At 47.4% G+C, this 22,015-nt stretch overlaps 1 protein-coding gene across 1 annotated transcript in view; it reads right to left on the reverse strand.

Annotated features, from left to right (window-relative positions):
- Positions 1-1,954: 1,954 nt before the first annotated feature.
- The window catches only part of Cnnm1 (cyclin and CBS domain divalent metal cation transport mediator 1), a 56,472-nt gene continuing 36,411 nt past the window's right edge, over positions 1,955-22,015 (reverse strand). The window contains exons 7-11 of the mRNA XM_059257807.1: positions 15,274-15,437; positions 7,908-8,091; positions 7,608-7,757; positions 5,378-5,479; positions 1,955-4,174 (exon numbers count right to left, since the gene is read on the reverse strand). Coding sequence (XP_059113790.1) covers positions 4,095-4,174; positions 5,378-5,479; positions 7,608-7,757; positions 7,908-8,091; positions 15,274-15,437 — 680 coding nt within the window. The 3' untranslated portion in view covers positions 1,955-4,094. The remainder of the gene's footprint in view (positions 4,175-5,377; positions 5,480-7,607; positions 7,758-7,907; positions 8,092-15,273; positions 15,438-22,015) is intronic.

Consider the following 22,015-nt stretch of genomic DNA (forward strand, 5'->3'; position numbering starts at 1 on the left):
ATGATTGGCTCCTGGAAGTCACCAGGTCCAGCCCCGCTTCCCTAGTGAACAGCTGGCTTCATGTTGTCCCTGACTCACCCTGCTCTCATCTGGGTGTGGTGAGGAAGTCTTTCCAAGCTTAGCAAGGCACTCTAGTCTGTTAGTGCTTTGAGTTAAAAAAGCTCTTTTACCTTGAGCCAGAATCTGCTCCGCTTGTCTTCCCCGTTCCTTTCAGGCAGTCGATCTATTGGTACTGAAATGGTGGCCTCCTACCTCTTGAAAGCAGCAGTGGTAATTCCTGGCCGGCTTTCCAGTGCAAACCTCTCTGCCTCCCTCCTTCATCACTGCCCAGATTGGCTGGCACCCTGTAGGTGCGCCTGGGCTGGTGTGGGTGGGTGAAGCACAGGTTAGAAGTTAGCTTGCCATTTCTTTGTTTCCGTTTGCACCTTTTATTAATATTGTTCTTCCAGATGTAAGATGCTGTCATGAGTAAGGGGAGGTGGTCACCCCAGAATGAGTTTTCTGTCATTCTCCCTAGGCGTGGCTTAAGCCATCAGGCGACAGTACCTTCACTGGGGTCAGACTTGCTTGTTGAGAGCAAGAAGTCTTGATTTGGCAGGAGAAATGGCTGAGTGGGTTAAGATTGCTTGTGGCTCTTACAGAGGACTGGGATTTGGTTCCCAGCACCCACGCATGGTGCCTCACAACTGCCTGTGATTCAGTTCAAGGGCATCTGACCACCTCTTCTGGCTTCCAGTGGTACCTACATAGACTAAGGCATGCACATAAATAAGTCTTTAACAATATAATCTTGACCACTTGATCCAAAATTAGTTCTACTCAGGAAACTTTTACTAGGATGTAGTTAATTTTTCTTGTTAGGGAAAAGTAATTTTTCTCTAGGGGAAGTGCTAAAACCATTAAAAATAAGGGACAGCTTCAGTGGCTGTTCCAGTGTGCTAAAGATGCTTTTAGAATTAAAAAAAAGTCAAGTGAGAATTTGGTGGTGTGTGTGTATATAGCCTTTGGTTAGTGTGTCCTATACTGTGTCTAGGGCTCTGGATGTTTGGGGAAAGCTGTAGGACCTCTCAGACATGGTGCATGGTGGACTTCAGAGGTGGGATTAGTGTCAGAGTCTGTCTACTCACAAACAGGACACTCAGACTTGCCAGTTCATGGCAGGGCAACCGTAAGCAAGTTATCCAACTTCTCAGGCAACATCAGCACCTTTGCGGGGCAGTTTTGAGAAATGATCTAATGGGTCCTTATTACAACACTTGGTAGTAAAGCCCAGAGCAAAACAATTGTTACTGTATTAGGGATTGAACAGCGTCTGTTGAGTCTCCGAGGAGAATCTTAAACTGTTCTTGCATGGCCCACTAATGGTGGTGTCACACACCTTGCCAGTGGCCTGGCTGTTCCACCATCCAGAGCTGGCTTCCAGCGCACCGTGTCCTCTGGCCCACTCCCCTGGTCTTCCCTCTCACCTCTGCTCAGGAACCACTGGATGCATGCCTTCTTTCCGGAGAGTCTGCCGGAGCCTGCTAGTGTGAGCAGCGGAGTCTCGGGCGTGTCTGGGTCTGGCCCCCAGGATCCTGCACTTTTCTCATGGTCACATGACTCAGCTGGCGGCGTCCCTTCTCATCCTTAATACTCCCTTGTCTCCATTTACACACCCAGGTTCCTGTTTCACTTCCCACTGCTGCCCTTCATTCTTATAAAATCGGACCCATCCGGCCTCCAAAGTGAAGTACCCGAACTTCCCGTAACCTTACCTCAGCCCCACAGCTGCCTCGAGTGCTCCTCCAGGCAGCAGGGCCACAGGTGCGATGTTTACACCCGTGCATTGTCCAACACACATCTCACGTGACACCACTTTAGAACTCCGAAATTCCACGGGCAATTGAAGTGTCCACAGTCCAGGAAACACATTTTCATTTTATTCAAAAATTATTTACAATTTATTGAGCCTTCATAAATGCTTTATTTTAAAATCTTTTTTTAAAATTTATTTTAACCTGAAGAAAATGTGGGGGTCTGGGAGATAAGGAGTGGTGACAGGCTCCTTAGAGGTTCTGCGGGGGGAGGGGATAATGCAACAGCAGTGGCCTGGGCTGGTGGCCTAAGGGATAATGAGAGGGAGCGTTGTTTGTCCAGCAGGCTCCCTTGCGAATTCTCGTTCAAAACTCATCACTTACTGGCCTAGGTCCGAGACCCCCAGCACTGAGTGCTGGCACTATCTATCCTGACCAGGCAGGAGCAGACAGGGAGTGGTGGCTATGGAATTAGCTAGAACACATGCATGGCTGAGCCTCAGGCCAGCCAGGCTAAGCAAGGGGCTTGTGAAGTCAGGGACACACACACAGACGAGGCACCCTGGCTCCAGTCTTCCCTCCCGTCGGCCGGGGCCCTCTTGGCAATACCAACTGTGGTTTGGTAGACAATGGGCAAAAGTTACATGGGATGTAGGTTGTACCATACTGTGTGGTGTGCCAAGGATTTCTGAGGACCCTGTCTTGGTGGGTGCCAGCCTTCCCCCATTCACAAGAACGCTTGACCACTTACAATTAAACACCATTCTCAAAGTGTCCAATATTCACTCTGCATTGCAGAAACACCGGGCTGAAAGTTCCACTATTTAAAACTATTAAAAGCCTTTGTGGGTCTGGGAACTTTGAGAATATTAAGAAAGCTTCAAGTCTCTGGAAAACACACAAAAACGCTAAGTTCCGACAGTTTTAAGGGCTTCATAGGCCCTCTGAAGTCAAACTACGGACTCCCCTGGAGTAACAGCCCCAGGTTAACAACCCCTGAGTTAAGTAAAGTTCCTGTGGGCAATCATTTTCCTTTGAGACACAGATAACGTAGAGGAATTGTCAGCTGTCCATCTGCCTGTGACTGAGTGGGGGAGGGGAAAAGGTGGCTTGGGAATGGCTTGGAGATGCAGCAGGCAGAACTGCATCTCTGGGTACTGACTGGAGGTGTGCAAGGGCTGGGAAATAAATCAGAAACTCAAATAACTCAAACTTGACTTATGTTTTCCCTTAGGCTGGCTGCGTTCCCCAATACCTACATTAGTCTTAGGAGTAGATATGCATGCTCACTCTGCCATCTTGTGGTTGTGATTGGAATTGCATCTGCCTTAACATCCAGGACTAAAACCCCCTGGATCTAGTAAATTTTTGGAATACTTAGCTGACCAGCAAGGGATATAGTAAGCGGCTGACAGTGGGGATATGTGAAAAAGAAAAGCGAGCATTCAACATTCCTGTGTCAAGCACACTGAAGTCCCGTGACAGCACGGATCCTTCCTGGCTGAACTGGGCACTCTTTGGTTTATCATGGCTAAACTCACTGTAACTTAACAATCTTTTTCATGTACATCTTTTTTTTTTCCTGCTTTGATTTTCACTTAAAACCTGAAGTTCCACGTCTGGCTCACAACTTGGTCTCTGTGCTCCCTGATCCTCCCCTTGTGAAGCAGGCTTATTGAGAGATTAATTACTGGAAGCCCAAACTCACACGTCCTGGGGAGATACAGTGACCCAAGGCTTCCTCTCTTGCCCTTCCCCAGGCTTCAGAGAGAATCCAGGCACTGACAGTGAGTCCCACACTCTGAAATTCTGGTGGAAGAATCCTTGTCCATCCCTGGAACTGATCTTCGTACCTGCTCCTCTAGACTCTAATACACCTCTCTGTCTGCATCACCTCCCGAGTTACTGCTAAGCATGAACTATGGTAGAAAGGGTTATTTTGTTCTGGAAGAAAGCATGGTGGGTTCCAGGACATGGGTGTCCTGTGGCTCAAGGACACCAAAGAACAAAGAATATCACTGGGAGCCTCAGAGTGGCTTTGTCAGCTTGGAGTCACCTCCCTGCCAGTCCTGGACTATGCTATGGACGAGACCACGTCTAGCATCTTCCATTACAGGCATCTCCTTCTGTGTCACACTGGGGACAACTGGGAAACTCGCCAAACTGACTGAGAAGGGTGTAAGGTGGAGGGCAGAGTGTTCTGTCACCGGTGGGAGGCCTTGGGGGAAGCAAGTGATGGGAGGGTGACTCTTCCCCCAAAGCCTTGCAATCTCACACCCAGCCAATGAGGTCTTCCCCTCATCATGTGATCAGAGGTGTTAAATTGGAGTTTTCCTCGGAGGCTCTCTCTCCATCTGCTGACCTCTTCCTTTTCCGACCACCTGAAAAACAGGTTGTCAGCATCAATCCGGAGCTAGGGAGGACAGCCTCAGCAGGCTGAGGGCTCCTCCACACAGAGGTGGAAGAGGAGACAAACCCCCACTTTGGAATGCATGCAACAGAACCTGCATTACACCACGGTGCTGATGTCAACACATCTGTACCCTGAAGTAGTTTCCCCAAATAGGAACCTCTTTGAAAAAAAACCCCAATCCCAGGCATTAGTCTAAGACAGAGAGTTCATGGAAGGGACTAAGGTAGGCCCTGAAATGCTTTCTCTCCCTTCCCTGGACAGCCCCAGCTCAAGTGACTTCCAGACTCCCCAAAAAAGTACTAGTCTCCCAGTCTTTGATGTCCCATGGGCTGGAGTTGGCGGGTAGAGCTGGGAGCCATTCCCAAGGGCTCCGTTTCAGAACATCTGCCCACTCTGGGCCAGTGATGGTGGCTGCATAAATGTCCTCAAAGACGGACGAGACACTTTTGCAGCGCCGCGATTTTCAGGAAGGAACATTTTCATCCCGCTCTCTCTGCCACTGACTGCTGTCTAAGGAGGATACTGCTCTCTCTTCTCTCTTTTAAAGAACATTGAGTGTGTGTGTGTGTGTGTGTGCGCGCGTGCGCGCGCATTTGCACATGTGTGTGAGGTTTTGTGGTGCCGTGGTATACATGTGGAGGTCAGGCGACTAGTTGTGAGTCAGTTCTCTCCTCTCGCCATGTGGGGTGTGGGAATCAAACTCAGGTCCTCAGGCTTGCAGCAAGCACCTTTACCACTGACCCATCTCCCTGGCCCCTGTGTCACTTCCTGTGGCGTCTCCTGGACACAGAGGTTTTCTTCAGAGGACTATATAGTGAGTATTATGGGTTTTGTGGGTTCTAAGGTCTCTGTTGCGATTATTTAACCCTGCCATTGTGGTCACATAAAACAATGGGCCTAGTGATCCAAAGATCTCTACCCATAAAGAACAGGAGGAGGAAGGAGGTCAGAATTTGACCTCAGGGCATGTCTGCAGACTCTTACCACCAGATCACCAATGGAATGGGACAGATTCGAACAGCATCCCAGGCATGGCACTAGCTTAGGCCTTGTTGTGTCTTTCCAGAGGTGTGTCTCATAGGGCTTGCAAGTCTTCCCCTGGGAGAAGGATCCTAACACGCTGTTCCTGATACTTGGTGAGGAGCTTTGGTCAGAGAGAGAAGATACTCACTCAAGGTTCTCAGCAGCTTCTTGCCCATGGTTTCCTCAGAGTCGCTGCTGCAGGGGCTGGCCTCTGGCTCCAGGTGGATGTTACAGCATTCAGCCTCGGAAGCTGAAAGGAGAGTAAACTCAGGTCTCCAACTTAAGTGTCAGGACCAGGCAGGGAGATTCTGAGTGCTGCCTCTCTGTGAGTGACAGGGTGGAAGGGTAGGACCTCTCAGTGTCTCAGTGAGTAGCAATACTGAACAGTGTATGAGTGTGCGTGTGCGTGTGCGTGTGCGTGTGCGTGTGTGTGTGTGTGTGTGTGTGTGTGTGTGTGTGTATGTGTGTGTGTAAGTCATAAGACAACTTGGGTGTATCCTGAAGGGTGTTGTCTATTAGTTAGCAAATGACATTTTTACTGCCATGGAAGAATCAGAGAGACAATAGGCGCTGTAATCCAGCAGTCTATGATTCAGAAATAATTCTCTCTCCTCAAATGCCATCTGGCAAGAGAGAGGGAGAACATACTGTGTGCTCTGCCTAGTGTCTGTGCCAGACAAAAAGGACACCTGAGGCCACTAGATGTCACTTTCTTTTACCTATAAAAACAAAGGTTCAGCAACAACTGGGCACATGCCCCTCTTCCTAGAATCTCAGAGCCCAGAAAGGGCCCCAGCTGGGAGGCAGGGTGCTGTATTGGAAACTGACCTGCACCCAAAGCCCTGACATGGAGTCCACTTCTAACATGGTCACTGGGTGTTGATGATGCTCAACCTTGTGTGTTCTCAAGTCCACTCAGAGGTGGGCTAGATGTTCTCCAATGTCCATCCATCTCCATTCCCTCTCCTTTGCTCTATCTCCTAACTACATGCTTTAGCAGAGCTCCTAAATTTGGTGTGTGGGGGAGAAAAAGATCTCATTTTTTTTTTTTTTTTTTTTTTTTTTTTAGTTCAAATCCTGGACTGGTGACTGTTTGTGCCATCTCTCTGGGTTTGGTACACGTTGTCTCACTGATCTTACAAATTCAGGAGCCTCTGGAGATCTTTGCTTTGGATACTTGGTGCAGAGTGAGGCAGCTCTGAAGCCCTGGGACTGATGGCCTGGTGGGTAGGTGTGTGGAGTGCCCAAAGCTTGAGGCTGTCTACCTTCGTGAGGAAAGCTGGATCTCATTGCTGCTGGGACACAGGGAGCTTTGAGCAGCTCCACCGTCAAGGCAGAGGTGAACCGGGTCTCATATGAAGGGATCTGAGAACACAGGGAAAGTTCCAGAGATTTTGGCCTGCTCTGTGGCCCAGAGGAAGTGAAGAGCCCCACAGTGAGGATGGTGGCTGATGTCAGTTTTCTTTCTTTCTTTCTTTCTTTCTTTCTTTCTTTCTTTCTTTCTTTCTTTCTTTCTTTCTTTCTTTCTTTCTTCCTTCCTTCCTTCCTTCCTTCCTTCCTTCCTTCCTTCCTTCCTTCCATCCTTCCTTCCTTCCTTCCTCCCTCCCTCCCTCCCTCCCTTCCTTCCTCCCTCTTCTCCTTCTTCTTTTTTGGTTTTTCCAGACAAGGTTTCTCTGTAGCCCTGGCTGTCCTGGAACTCGCTCTGTAGGGCAGCGGCCACAAAGCTGCCCTTGATGTCAGAGTGCAGCATGCTGAACTTATCTATAGGGTAGTTGTAATATTTATAGAGTGTGATACTAGGCACCGGTGTGCTCTATATATCCATTCTCTCACTTAGACTTGAAACTGCTTTATGATATAACTACCATTATTTACATTTATTAACTTACTCCGGAAATTTACCTATTAGGATAAGGAAACTGAACCTTAGATTGAGTAATTTGCTTAAAATTTCATAGTTCCTAAAAATCCAGTGTGGTGGCACATGCTTGTAATCTCAACACTTGGGAGGCAGAGGCAGGAGGCTCAGAAGTTCAAGGCCATCCTCTGCTACAAAGTAGGTCTGAGGCCAGCCTGGGTTACATGAGACCTTGTGTTAAAAAAAAAAAAATTCTGAATTGAGAGTCTAGAGCCTGAATCCAGGCAGAAGACAGCTCCCACCATTGGTCAGGTTTTCCTGGAAAGATGAATTAGATGGGCCCGATACATGGTAGGAGCTTGGTAAATGCTGACAGCACCCTCCTCACCCCATCCCTCTCTCCCCTCTCTCTCTGTGATACAGGAGCTGGGGTCCCAGGGTTCCCCCAAGCCAGCTTGTTCTGAATCATGCTTGCGTCCCAGAGTGGTGATCTCCTTGCTCCTCTGGACCCAGCTCTGACCTGCTGTTGTGGGAACAGCTGCAGGGGACAGCGAGAGCTGGTGTGTCTTGTGCTCCTCAAAGCTGGTCATTTCTTCCTGGGGGAAGGCCATCTCCTCCATCCTCAGGTATACGACCTCGCCGGGGCTTCTCAGACCATCTGAGCGGCTGCCTAGGGAGGACAGTGAGTACATTACCTCTGTGCCTTGGAGGAGCCCTGTGGCTCTGTGAGGCACAAGATGGCTGCTGGGCAGAAGTGGAGAAGGAAGGGAGGGCCGTTCGTACCACACAGCAGCCCAACCTATCTTCCAGACTGACTCACACGGCAAGCTGGTCCTGTTGCTCAGGAGTGTGAGGACTGGGTCATCCTTTGGAGTCTGGGGTGTGCCCCGGGTCGTGGGGGCCTTGGTGGAGTCCCCATCAGTGAAGGCTTCCATGTCTGGGGACTGGGGCGAGCTGTCCATGTGGCAGGCCGTGAGTGCATTCTGGTACTGCTGTCGTGTGATCTGGAAGGAAGTGGACGGAGGCTCAGAAGAGCTCTGTAGACACTTGTCCATAAGCAGCTCCATTGGGGTGCTTTGCAATGCCTGGTCTGAGGCCTGATGTCAGGAAGGGCTGCATTAAGCCCAGCAGGGGAAGGACAAGGGAGGATCCTTTCCTTGCTGACCACCAGTTCCCACTGCTCATTCTTATTACTGGCTTTAGACTTCGCAGTGCACTTGGAAGAACCTGCCTGGACCTCTTCTGTGTTGCCACAGCAAACTAGCTAAGCCTTGCACTTTACATAGAAAAGAGGTTTGTCTGGCTCGAGAGCCCCGTGGTTGGAAAGTATAACCCGCGTGGAGTTGGTGCTTGGTGAGCGCCTCCCTGGCTGTATCACAAGCCAGAGAAGCATGAAGAGAAACAGCTGACTGCAGCAAGGGGCTAGACACACAGGCGAACCTTGTTTGACTGATTTCCTGAAGACCAATCCAGTCCTAGGAAAACGACACTAATCCCCTTCAATGGTGCACCCCCAAACCCACTCACTTTCCTCTAGGCTCCACCTTTGGAAGACCCGCCTCCTAATACTGTTACACTGGGGACTTCGTTAACCCTTGGGGACACACTCAAACCATATCTAAACCAGGGGAATGGAACTGCTGTAAAATGCTCTATCTTCCTTTACTCCGTTTGCATACTTGGGAAGTTTCCGCCCCTGCTGCACCTGTACTGAGCTCCGCTTCAGACACTGCTGGGGAGGGGGGGGGGGGAGAACGATACAGGAGTTAATGACTACTTGATAACAACTCTAAGGGAGGGACCCCTGTGAGATGCTGAGGTCCCTGCCATTGGAAGCATTCACCATGCTATACCCCCACTTGTTGACCCTGTCGTCCTGCCTAGTGTTACGTCAACTTAAGACAAGCTAGAGTCCCTGGAGAGGAGGGAGCCTCAGCTGAGAAAAGGCCTGCATAAGGTTGTGCTGTAGGCAAGCCTCTAGGGCATCTTCTTAGTGGTTGATGGGAGAGGGTCCAGCCAGTTGTGGGTCAGGGCCACCCCTGGGCTGGTGGTCCTGGGTTCTATAAGAAAGCAGGTTGAGCAAGCCAAGAGGAACAGGCCAGTAAGCAGCCCTCCTCCATGGCCTCTGCATCAGTTCCTGCCTCCAGGTTCCTGCCCTGCTTGAGTTTGTCCTGTCCTGACTTGCTTTGATGATGAACAGTGATGTGGAAGTGTAAGCCGAATAAACCCTTTCCCTTCCCAAGGTTCTTTGGTCGTGGTGTTTCATCACAGCAATAGAAAGTCCAGCTAAGATGCCTGCTATAAAGAAGATTCAGACAGCTACAGCCAGGACTGGGCGTTAGGAGAGGCACAGTGGTGTGTGTGTGTCGGGGCCAGTGGTTGGCCCTGGATACTGGATAAAGGGTAGAGTTGGGGGGAGGGTCTGCGTGTCCGTAGGTAGCTGTGAGAAAGGGAAGGTGCCGTTGATCGATTACCTCTCTGTTCTTACAGCTTTGCTTTCACACTGCTCTAAGAAAAAAAAAATTAAACCTTAAAGTATCACTGTGCTAATGCATCACTTAAAAACCCCAAACCTCTTGACATAAGGGGCTATAGAGAAGGCTTAGCAATTCGGAGCACTTGTTTTTGCAGAGGACCTGGTCTGATGCCCAGGCATACACAGCCATGTATGTGAACAAAACACGCATACACAGAAAATAAAATGACTACATCTAAACAAAATTAGAAAAGAGAAACCGTTGACATACACTCTGGTTTGAAAAATGGATGCAGGTTCAAATATCCAAATATCTCCCTTGGAGCAAGTTTTGTTATCAGTGGTAGGGGAGGAACCCAGGGCTTAGTACATGCCAGACAAATGGGGCACTGCTGCCTTACACTCCCAGCCCTGACAACTCTTCAATTTAGCATGTTACTGTTAAACAGAAATACTGTCTAGTAAAGAAATGAGAAACAGACCAATGAGAGCTACATTGTACCGCCCTGTCTCCAAAAAACAAACAAGAGAGAAACAGGTGAAAACATTTTCTCACCATGGCCTTGCTGGTCAACAGTTCTCACTGCTACCAGCCCAGAACTGGGGCAGCCAGACCCTTTTCGAGGTCTCTTCACTGTGCTACATCTACTGGCCTTGCATAGCCATTTGTGGGCGGCGCTGCACACGACACTGCCTTAATTCCGCTCAGGTTCCTTCCTAATTTTGAAAGGTTCAGACAATCTCCAGATAATATAGTGCTTTAAAAATGCCACATAGTTTAGTGCCTGCACTGGTCATTGTTATTTAACTTATTTTTTCCCTCTTAACTATTTGCAAGGTTGCTTTTATATAAAACATTTTACATTTTACATGTTTATATCTTTCTTTCTTTCTTTTTTTTTTAGTTTTAAAGTTTTTATGTGTCTGGGTGTTTTGCCTGTATGTATGTCTGGTGCCTATGGAGGCCAGAACAGGGTTCCAGATCCCCTGGAAGTGGAGTTATAGATGGTTGTGAGATATCATATAGGTGCTTGGAATTGAACCTGGGTCCTCTGGACATGCAGCCTGTGCTCTTAACTCCTGAGCCATCTCTCCAGCCCTCATATTTGTATCTTATAGTCAGATATTTAACACACTGCACAGTGGTCATCTGCATTGCTAACGCTCAGGGAATGCACAGTGATTGTCTGAGGAAGCTAAACAAACTGATTTCCAACAGACACCATTTCCCCTCTCGTTCTTGCTGCAATGCAACCATGTCCTAACAGTAACTGGGTTTAGAATGTCTTTTCTAACTTGGGCCAGTTAATAATTTAAGCATCTCCTAAATTATTACCTCGAAACTAACAAAAGGTAAGCTTCTCTTTTGGGCATCTTGATTTGGCAGCCAAGGCACCCAGAAATGAACCTTTAGGCTGTGAGTATCTCTTGCCATTTCATGAACTTGTGATTTGGGGATGGTTTATTAGCCTTCAAAATACGATCCTGCAATTTAGGGATTTTACCACTAGATGGTGATGGGGATCTTGGTCAAAGTCATACAACCCACACTTCTAAGGTACCTGCCCAAGATTCTTAGCTTAACAATGATGCCTACAGGACACACACACACACCACCACCACCACCACCACCACCACCACCACCACCAACAACAACAACAACAACAAAACAACCAAACCAAACCAAACAACCAAACAACCAACCAAACAAACAAACAAAAAACACCAACCAAACAAAACCCTGAAAACAAAACAAAAAATTCACAAGGATTGGTGGCTTTAAATATATTAACATCTATGAATTATGACTTTAAAACCTTTCCCAGAAGAACCATAAGATGTACCTTTCTATCTCATTTTAAACTTGTCTTGAAATTGTATTTCTCTTTAACTTAATAATTTTGGAACTTAAGTTTATTGGACAAGGAAGGTCACTGAGGACCTTTTGCAGCCAGCCACTGGAGTTTGGGCCCATGAAAACACTTCTCCATGCAGTGGTCCTTTAGGTCCACAGGGACTGTATGGCTCAGATCACTTGCCTGGGGTATCTGAGGCCCCAGGTTCAATCCTCAGAACAACACAATAAAATAAGAAAGCATAGAGATTCTCCTGGCTAAAGAGAAGGTCAGAGCTGGGAGAGAGGTGGGGGAAGTTGCCTCAGCAAGTTCCTGAGCATCTTTTGAATCGGGAGGAGGGGATTTTTCGCTTACATTTTAAGAACGATCTTATATTACACAGCAAAGGAGAAAACCAACCCCTAATGCATTTGTCTTGAATTTGAAAAGTGCCCCTCAGTAGAAAAGTTTTCTGAAGCCACAGGTGTAAAGAGTTTGACTAACCCTATAATTAGACACCCTTCTCAACTTTAAAACATTTAGGTGGAAAAAAAGGACTCTGTTTGGTGTTTCCCGGCAGCTTGGACCAGAACCCGATCCTCTCATGTGACAAAAAGAAACGTACGATTCTCAGATCTCCTGAGAAGTGGCCTTAGATTCGGGGTTCTCGCTGTCTCAGGCTGGAAAGTTTTCCTTGTTATTTGGGGAAATTTCCCTTTTCTTAGGTCTAGGAGTGGGGACGAGTTTTAGGAAAACCTTTACAAATTTCCTCTAGCCAAGGTCTTCTTCTCAATACATTCCTCTGAGGGACTTCCAAATCCAGGCCCTATTGTCCTATCCAATCTAGTCAAGATAAGGACCTCCTCCAAACCCTCAGCTCCCACAGCTGCTTATTTAAACCTGATGGATAAAGAATCTCACTTTCCACTCCACAGCAGCAAACCAGACTGGACACTAATTTGTAGTGCGTAGCTGTTCCAGCTATGACCTTGAAGTACAGCCCCTAGTGAGGTAGCAGGTAACTCTTACATCTGCTTATGACCTTGAAGTACATGCCCCTGGGTCATGGCTGCTGGGGCTGGGGAGAACACCCTTAAGACCTGGGATGTATGTACGCAGCACTCTCTTTACTTCCTCGTGGGTTTGGATGCTGGGACTGACCAGGCAGATCTTAGAGGAAGATCAGCATGGGACATAGCTCGGCTTTCCCGGACCCTACAATAAATGCCTGTGCTATAGTGAGTTACCTGTACCCTAATAAATTCCCTTGCTCATTAAATAGACTCTGGATTTCTCGCATTACTGATTTTTCTGAACTTCAGCCATAAATAGTGCCATCTGACCCCCAGAATCTATACACTACATGCTAAAACCTAATCCCCCAGGAGAAGGCATTCAGGAGGGCTTTGGGAGGGGGTCAGGTCTTAAGGGTGGTGGGCGCTGTGCCTTCTCTTCTGTGAGGTCTTGTCTCCTTTCTCTGCTCTCTAACATCTGAGGACTCAAAGGCTGTGAGAAAGTGGGCCCTCAACACACACTGACCTTGACCTGCCAGCCTATAGCAGATTAAGCCATACATACTATGGTAATTTGTGACAGTAGCCGGAATTGACTTCCTGAATTGAACAGGAAGATCCAAGGGGGAAAAAAAAAGGCCTCCTCCCCTCTTTCCCCCATCCAAATGTTTAAAAATTGAGAATGGTGACCAATTAAATGCCCTTTAAACCCGTGGCTTCAGAAAACTATTAATCCTACTTAACAGTTTTTTTCCCTTCCCAATTGATGGAGCAATGTGCTAAAACTAGAACCCAAATTCCATAATGCTGCCCCAGAGGGCCCAGGGGCTCTGCTTCCGACGCCCCCTTCCCATCTCACACCAGCAACTGCCTCTGCTCTTCACAGGCCAGTGTTCAGATCCGCGACACCCCCAGCACTGTGGTTTCCATTCTGAGCATGCTCCCTCCCTCCCTCGTCAGGCCTCAGCAAGTGCCCTCTCCTCAGCCCTCTCTGATGGCCACTTCAGGAGTAGCCGACTCACTCGTCTCTCTGCCCAGTCTCTCTTCATGCCATGGCTCCGTCATCAGCACTTGAACTTACCTGGTTTATGACGTGCTAACCTGCCTCCCTCACCCTGCTGCTGGAAGCTCTAGAGGCAGCTGGCACAGTATCTCCTCAGTGCTAAGGCAGAGCAGACAACGCGAGATGGCTGATAAACTGTGTCCTGAAATTTTGAGCCCAACACTGCAAACCGGTGGAGCTAGCACACTGGCCCCTCTTACCACCCTCCTCCTACCTCCACCTCGGAGGAAGGTCCGCAGGAGCACTGAGAGGTTTTCCAGGCTGGAAGCCACAGGGAGTGAAGTAATCCTCTCTGCTCCCAGGCCTGTTAGATGTCTAGTCACAGCCCTGAGTAGTTCTCAGCTAGGCTGTGGTGGCTTCTCCCTGGGCTAACTTTCCACAACTCTCCCTTCAGTCCAATGATTCCAGGGCCTGGACTCCAGAAGCTGACAGAAGTGTCAACTCTGAAGCGTGATTCCACCATGTTTTCAGCCAGATGATCTTGCGTTCAAGCCTCAAAGTCATCTGTACAACGGGAATGGCGGTAGCACACACCTCAGAGAGTGGTAGTGAGATGGAGCAGGTGATTCCGGTAAAGGACTCAGAGAAGATCCTCGCAGAGTGCTGTCCACCCAGCAGTCCTTACCCGGCCCTGTCTTAGTCAAGGGTTTCTATTGCCGTGAAGAGGCACCATGACCACGGCAGCTCTTATAAAGGAAAGGCAGACATGGTGCTGGGGACGGAGCTGAGTTCTACATGTTGATCCCCAGGCAGCAGAAGGGAATGCCACATAGGCCTAGCATCTGAGACCTCAAAGCTGTCCCCACAGTGACACACTTCCTCCAACAAGGCCACACCTCTTAATAGTGCCACTCCCTGTGAGCCAAGCATTCAGACACATGCGTCTATGGGGGCCCTTCCTATTCGAACCGCCATACGCCCCCCTCTGGCACGTTCTGCCCCTTTTGCTGGTCATGTTCAGTGGTTTCTTCTTTTCACGGCTACTTTTATTGGCTGACTATCACTGAAGTATCTGCAGAGTCCTGGCACACAAAACCAGCCAGCACACCCTAGAAGTAATCAGTGTTGTGGGCAGAAGGAAATGACCTCCTGTCACCGTGTGATTTCAACAGTAGGCAGTTACCAAGTGTACTCGCTGGATGCTTCATTGCACTGGGATAAGTGGGCTCTAGCTAAGGTCTCAGGGCCGAGTTTATAATGGTTTGCTGGATGCCAGGAAAGAAAATCCAGCAGAGTAAGAGAAAGGTAGAAGACTGAAAGGACTCCTAGGCGCTGCAACCCTACGGAAAGATCTGAAGAGACATCAGCCTTTCTCCTCAGTGCCTCTGTCCATGCTGCACTTCAGAGTGGGTTCTTCAGTGACCCATTTTCATTTACGGCTTAGAAATGCTATCATATAAGTCAGTATATTGTCGTAGAAGATGATCATGGTTTTTCTACATGCTTGGCTTATTATTCCCTTGCTGACTGACCTTGAAAGAAATGGACAGAATCACTCCAGTGCCAATGGCAGGGGTCCAAAAGAGACAGTTCTGTCTAGAAATGTATCTCAGGCAAGCACATCTCCCTTTAATTTGTGCCTTAGTGTCTCCACATGAAATAAAGGATCGGGAGTCTTGACTGGGACAAATGATTAACAACAATAATAATAATAAGCAGTCATGATCAAGCTTACTAAAAGCAGGGCTTTGTACAGTCAGGGAGGGGCTGCCACCCAGCATGGTCCTGGGACAGGGGGATGGAATGAGGAGAAGGGCCTGTCCCACTCCCGCAGCCAGCTGCCCTCCTGGAGGCGTTACCTTCACAAACTGCACATCACTGAGGATGTGCACCGAGTAGTCGGGTGTGTAGAGGTTGTTGCTGCTGCTGTACAGCTGCGTGTTGCTCCCACCAAAGTCACTGCGCTCTCGGTTTGGAGACTCAGAGCGATTCAAGCCGCTGCATCGAGAAGGGGACCGGTTTACTGCAGATGGTGAGGAAGAGGGAGGGGATGGAGAGAAGAGGCAAGGAATGGCAGGTGGGAAAAGAAGAGGAAGGACAAGAGGAAGGAGGAAGAGAGAAAAAGGTGCTGTTTACCGAGGTCCCATGGCACTACCAGGCAGTGGTGGCATTGCAGGGTCAGGGGCCCACACTCCACCAAGAAAGGAGTGGCTTGTTGGGGTTGCCTCCTGTGAGGCACCACCTGACCCAGGGAGGAAGCCAGAGTGCTTGTTTTCCCTAGATGGTGGGCAGAGGTGGGCTGTCCTGGCTCCTGTCTTCAAGTTATGTACAAGAGGACCCCCAAACATACAAGAATAGTGCTATGTACATGGTACAGAGCAGAGAACCCCTCTAATGGGGCAAGGCACTGTACACAATGCAACAACAAATCCTTTTAGAGAGACCAAAATACGTCTTCAGAATCACCTGTCACTTCACCATGGCCATAATTTAGTGTGGCTAAACTCAGGTCTGCCTCAACAGTGGCAGGCCCTGGATCACAAGTGTAAAGAGAGGCCCATAAGCCATAAGGGTAAATACTTACAAGTTGTATAGCATGCTAATATGCAGTTAAAATGTTTTATCTTTGTCTTTCATAACTGTTTATATCAACTTGTAAGGAAAGGTTCAACTCCTTGATTTTTGTGGCAGAAACAGGGCTGTATGGATTGAGCCAGGCCCTGGTCTTCGGGCTTCTGGACTAGTATCTTTCAGGGATGTTTGGTTGTAGAACTCTAGGACTCTGCATGTTGAAGATGTGTAGCAGGAACTAACTCCCTTTGGTTCTATGAATGTCTTGCCTCATCTGGGGACACAGCACTGAGGAGAGCCACAGTGGTCCTTGAAAATGGGAGTCATGGAAAGGCTCCGGTCCAGCACAAATGGAGCCTGGAATAATCCACAGACTTTCTGCCAAAGACATACTCCATAGCTTCTTTAAATTCAGTAAAGACCTGCCATTTGATTTTAAATGGGAAGTGAGCTATCTTCCCTAGGACCAATAGGTATGAGGAAGCTGAAGGTGACCCTAGGCATTGTCTCAACCATGGGATAAGCCTAATGAGAGAATACAAAGCCCTTCTCATCCCTCTGTTTCCCAACTGATGCCACTCTGCACATCTTCCCCAGAGGCTAAGGAGGCCATTGGCTTCTCAGAACTCAGATCTACTTCAGAGAGCTCAAGTGAAGATTCAAAATCTTCAAAGTTTTTTTCAGGGTGAAACAGTGATTTAATTCTGCCCCCTGAGATGCTGTTGCTGTCAGTTAGGATGTCTGATTAGCACCTACTGGAATGAGTCACAGAGTTGGATGATTTGTCTATTTGCCAAGCCGTTACAGCTTGGCAAACCACGGAACAGACATTAAAATAAACAGGTCAAATCACCTTCTCTCTAGAACCACAAGAATCACTGCTTTCGTATGATTATAGAACTGAGGATCCCACTTTTATCTTAGTTGTCTCTGCAGATGCTGTTTACTTGTATGCAGCTATTTACCCTCAGAAACCTGGGAGTCCACCTTGACTCCCCTACTCTCCAAGGAACACACCGAGACCTGCCATTGCCCTCTAACCCAAAGGCCCTCTGTTCTCTGTCTCTGTCTCTGATCAAGGACAGTTACCATCTCCATGGCTTGGGTCACAATCTGGCCTCCTCACTTCTACCCTTAAACAGCAGCTTTCCCTTTGTGGGGTGCATTCCAGGACTCCCAGTAGATGCCTAAAACTCTAATAGTACAAACCCAACTTATATGCTGTGTTTCCCTACACACACATACATATGATAAAGTTTAAATTACAAACAAGAGATCACCCATCATTGTGTATTCACTAATAAAACAGAATTATAACAATATACACTATAATAAAAGTTGCTTATACATTATGAATTCCCTATTTCCTAAATTTTCAGTTTAATATTTATGGATCTTGACTGCCATCGGTGACTGAAATCACAAAAAATTTAAAGTATGGATAAAATGAGACCACTGAGATCCATTTCCATAAATTCATTTCTGATTCTATCTGAATAAACCCAGACTGCTTGCTGATGCCCAATTTCCTGACTGATTTCCTCGTGGGCCCTTCTCCTCTTTTGGCCTCTGGCCTCCTTGGCATCCTCAATCACCTAAGTGTTTCTCCCTTGGTCTCTTTGCCAGTCCCTTGGTTCCCAGACCTGCCTGCCAAGGTTTCTTCCTTCTCAATCCCTAGCTGTCACTGGAGAGGCTCACTTCTCTGAAGACTTCATCTGGGAGCCCTGAGAAGTCAACTTCATCTCCCCATGTTCACCGTTACTGCCTCCCTCCAGTCCTTCAAAAAGCACTTTTCACGAAAATTATACACTCGTTAGCCCTGCCTAACTCTAAATTCAGTGAGAGTAGAGACCTTGCCTTTCCTGGTCATCATCAATATACACCCATAGAACCTGACCCGGGGCAGGTACTCAGTGGAAATGTAGAGTGGAAAAATCTGTACCTAACAGCCCTTGAAAGGACTTTAATTTAGAATCTACATTCTGTTTAAAGAGAGGTTTTAGAGCTCCAGAATGATCTTGGGGTCCCCGAGCCTTTCCTCTGTAAACTATAGTCCTCTGGGGAACCCCTTCCTCTAAGAAGCTAGGGTTGGTAGCAGGATACCACAAGTGCAGCTGGATGGAGTTAAATTCAAGAAGCCTCAGGCCTTGGCCAGCAGCTTAGGATGCACACACAAGACAGGCAGTCTTGGAGTCAGGGCCCATGGAAGCTGCTTATTTACAAGTGTTGGAGGACCAGATCCTCCAGAGCGACTAAGGACTGACAAGACAGTGGCAGAGGATACAGTGATGTACCAGCAACTGTGAAAGATGAGACTGTGCTCTTGGTCCCTTGAAAACAAAGTGATGAGTTCTGGCTTGGCTAAATCTATCTGCAGCTATGCAGGGTGGCAGGTGGCAGCCTGGTAGTTGTGGGAGTACCAGGTAGTCTTGCAGGAGGGCAGCTTCTTTGGCATATGATCAGGGTCTGGAAAGCTGAACTCTGACTCAATGGGTCTTGGCTTCCACTCAGTTTGGGCACAACTTGGGAAGAAGACGTGAGCTCTACCTGTGGCTTCAGTTGCCCTGAGACAGCACCTCTATCTTCCATTTTTCCTGACCAGACAGGGGCTTCACAGCCCACAGCTCCTGCCCCAAATTCTTATCTTCGGTCATGTTTCTATAGATATTTGGAAAGGATAACAGGGAAAGAGAACCTTTCTTACCTACTGAACTTCTCCCATCTGCAGAAATGTTTGCCTGAATCACTTCCATTCCTTGTTGGGAGTAGAGACAACCACTACATCCTAGTTCCCCATAAAACTCTCACCATACATGAGCATCTAGGATAAGGAGGTCACCCTGCTTTCACTCAGGGATTCACATGTCAAACACAGTTAGATACTTTGCCGTTGTGTTGTGAGGAGGAACATTTTTTTAATTTTTTAAAGTAAATACACCACCGGATGTTTATTTATAAAATCCCAAAGATTTTCAACACCAAAAGATACAACTGTTTTGTAAAAGGAATTTTTAAGGGAAAAAAATAACCCTCATTTCGTGACAAAGAAAGTCCTAGCGCATCTGAATGTTGTGCAAGATGGATGTTTTAGTGTCCCAGAGCCTGACATTCCTCAATAGGTAGGATGCTGATGACTCGGCATTTTGGTAATTGTGCACACACACTCTGAGGCTTCAGAGCAAGGGAAATGGAAATGGAAATGCTTTTAATAAAAAAAGAGAAGAAATCAGTAACAGACGAGTGTCTCAGCAGCATGGCAAACTAGTTCAAGTTGTCTAATTCCCCTTGGCATTTCCTAAGAGCACGGAGGCACAGCTTGGGGGAATGAAGGGACGTGGAAAATCCTAAGTGCAGTGCAAGGAGGTCTGAAAGCAGCAGATCAAACAGCAGTACGCAATACTGCTGACCACAGGGACACCAGCAGGAGGTGGGCCAAGCGGCCAGCGTGCCTTTGGCCTGCTTTTGGTATTATACCATACCATGGAGCTGGCTCTGGGGTGACTGGGTGGAAGGGAGCACCATTTTCTACTCAGCATCACTAACTGCTCTTGCAGACCTCCGTCCTGCAGTGTGGTCATCCTGCAAGAGCTGTCTGTCTTGGCTAGCAGTTCAGAGTGACTGAGGTTGGGTGGAGAAGATAATGTGGTAAAGCTGGGGGAGGTGGAGGAAGGCACGGAAGAAGATTTTACACAGTAACTGATTCTGGCCCGAATCCCCTGCATCCTGTACTACTTACTATACAGGAGCTTTGAAGACTGCAACAGTTCTGGGCTGTTGCTTCACTGGTACCCACCTTTATCTAGGGAGCCTTCACAACCCTATTCAGGGATCAAAACTCAAAATTCACAAGTAGGATGTTTGACCCCCCTTGGGAGCGTGAAGATTTGGGGAGCAGAAGGGTTCTGTGCCCCCCCCGTCTACATCTTTTGGATCATCAGAGGGTTGAGGGGGAACGGCTTCCTTTGGCCATGGTTACTACCACAGGCCATCTGTGTTCCCCAAATTGGATGGGGGTGAGGTTTAATTACATAGGCTTATAGGAGTACAAACTAAGATTATTAAAATTCATCATTCTTTGGTAGTTTAACATCAGACAACCAAATGCCAAGAGCCAGCCCTCCATCAAGCCCCATGTGAACTCTGCAAGTCAGCCCCAGTTACGATCCCAGATGAACTTGCTCACGTTTCAAGGAGTTTTAATGGTTCCCAAATGTTTACTACACAAGAGCCAACCCCAAGGAATATTTCCACTTGCCACATTGTACAAAGCTGAAAGATTATTTTTAGGGACTCTTTGTATATTCTGGGAGAAAACGCCATCATCTTTGATCTCAAAGCACATTATGGATAGACAATCGAAGCCTCAGTTGTGATGTCTCTCCTTTCTCTGTGTTCTTGTGGATTTGGGAGGATTGCCATGGGAAAGTCAATATTATCTGCACCAGAAGAAGAATGAAGGGATGAATTTGGTGGGAGGGAATGATAACTGCAGGGGGGCCAATGAGAAGTTTCATTTTTAAACAAAAGCACCTGCAAAGCTAGCTAATTGCACTGTACTCTGGAGATGATCCATGGACCACTAAGCTCTCTTTACTCCAAACTCAAAGAAAGGCCCTACGGATAATGATTTGCAATCACATGCTCAATATTTTTGAAATATTTGGTACAAGGACTCTTGGACTCAGTCCAGCATAAGCACCATATTCATTAGCATGGCAATGCAAACTCACTGAAGCCCTCTAGGGGGTGCCAAATGCCTACATGGAGAGACGCAGTAACTGTCCCAGGCAAGAGAAAGCAGACCTAGGGACCTGGATCGGCATCCCTCTACCTACACTACACATACAAGACTGACCACATGGTGTAATTTCTGTGACTCTGTTTCCCTATAATAATTCCTACCCATCTCCCAAAGTGGCTGTGAGGAGCAAGAGAAAATGATTTCTTCTTAGAAATTTCTTAACTTTTAAATTTTACTTTTATGTGTACAAGTGTTTTGCCTGCATGTATATATGTGCACAATATAGAATGCCTGGTACCCATGGAGGCCAAAAGAGGGCACTGGATCCCCCGTACCTAGGGTTACAGAGGGTTTTGAGCTGCCATGTGGGTACTGGGAACTCAGTCTGGTCCTCTACAAGAGCAGTAAGTGCTCTTAACTTTTGGCCTCTCTTTCCAGTACTCTGATTTCCTTTTTAAATGTGTTAATTTCTAGGGTTAATCTTTTTTCCTATGCAATACAGGTGAAGGTTTACTTTATATATATATATATATATATATATATATATATATATATATATATATGTTTATATTTTTGGAGCAGAAATCAAGACTGGGAGTAGAAGGAACTCAAGACTTCTTGCCAAAAACCCCCTAGGCTTGCCACAAAACTACCAGACTTCTTTGCTAAAATGGGACAGAAACAGGGTGACAGAGGTAATGTTGTAGTGTAGGGTCCTGAGAATGTCACCCAGTTATCATGGAGGCTAGTGGTTGTCTAAAGACAGAGACCAGCAACAAGAATGGAGGAAAGAGCAGAGGCAGAAGGTGCTGGCTACTTGCTTTCTCTTGCTGCATCTGTGACTGGTCCACCCTGCAGAGCTGAACCAAGCCTGGAAAAGGAGGGCCTTATTCTCAACTCATTTACTGATGGTTTCCTGATGGACTGATTATCCATAGTCATGGAGAATGGGGAGAAGGTTGAAAGAACTCTCTGGGGCACACATCAGCCAGAGTAGAATTCTCTGCCTCTGGTGGGAGAAGAGCCACACAGTGAGTCTGTTTATTCTCTGACACTGGGTTACATGAAGTTTTTCATAATAAATATCTATGAACTACCACTATGTTTTCCTTTATGTTGGAAAATTACAACTAGCTGGGTTGTCTGGCTAGTTGAGGGTTAATTAAAAAGAAAAATATATGTCTGCTTTGATTCTTCTGGTTTAAAATCTTGTAAAAATATGCACATACCACCCCCTTTCTGCAGCACATTCACAATGCACTCTTGGCATTCTCCAAGATTTGAAGGTC

This window comes from Peromyscus eremicus, chromosome 1 (assembly GCF_949786415.1).
Source record: "Peromyscus eremicus chromosome 1, PerEre_H2_v1, whole genome shotgun sequence".
NCBI classification, from domain to species: domain Eukaryota; kingdom Metazoa; phylum Chordata; class Mammalia; order Rodentia; family Cricetidae; genus Peromyscus; species Peromyscus eremicus.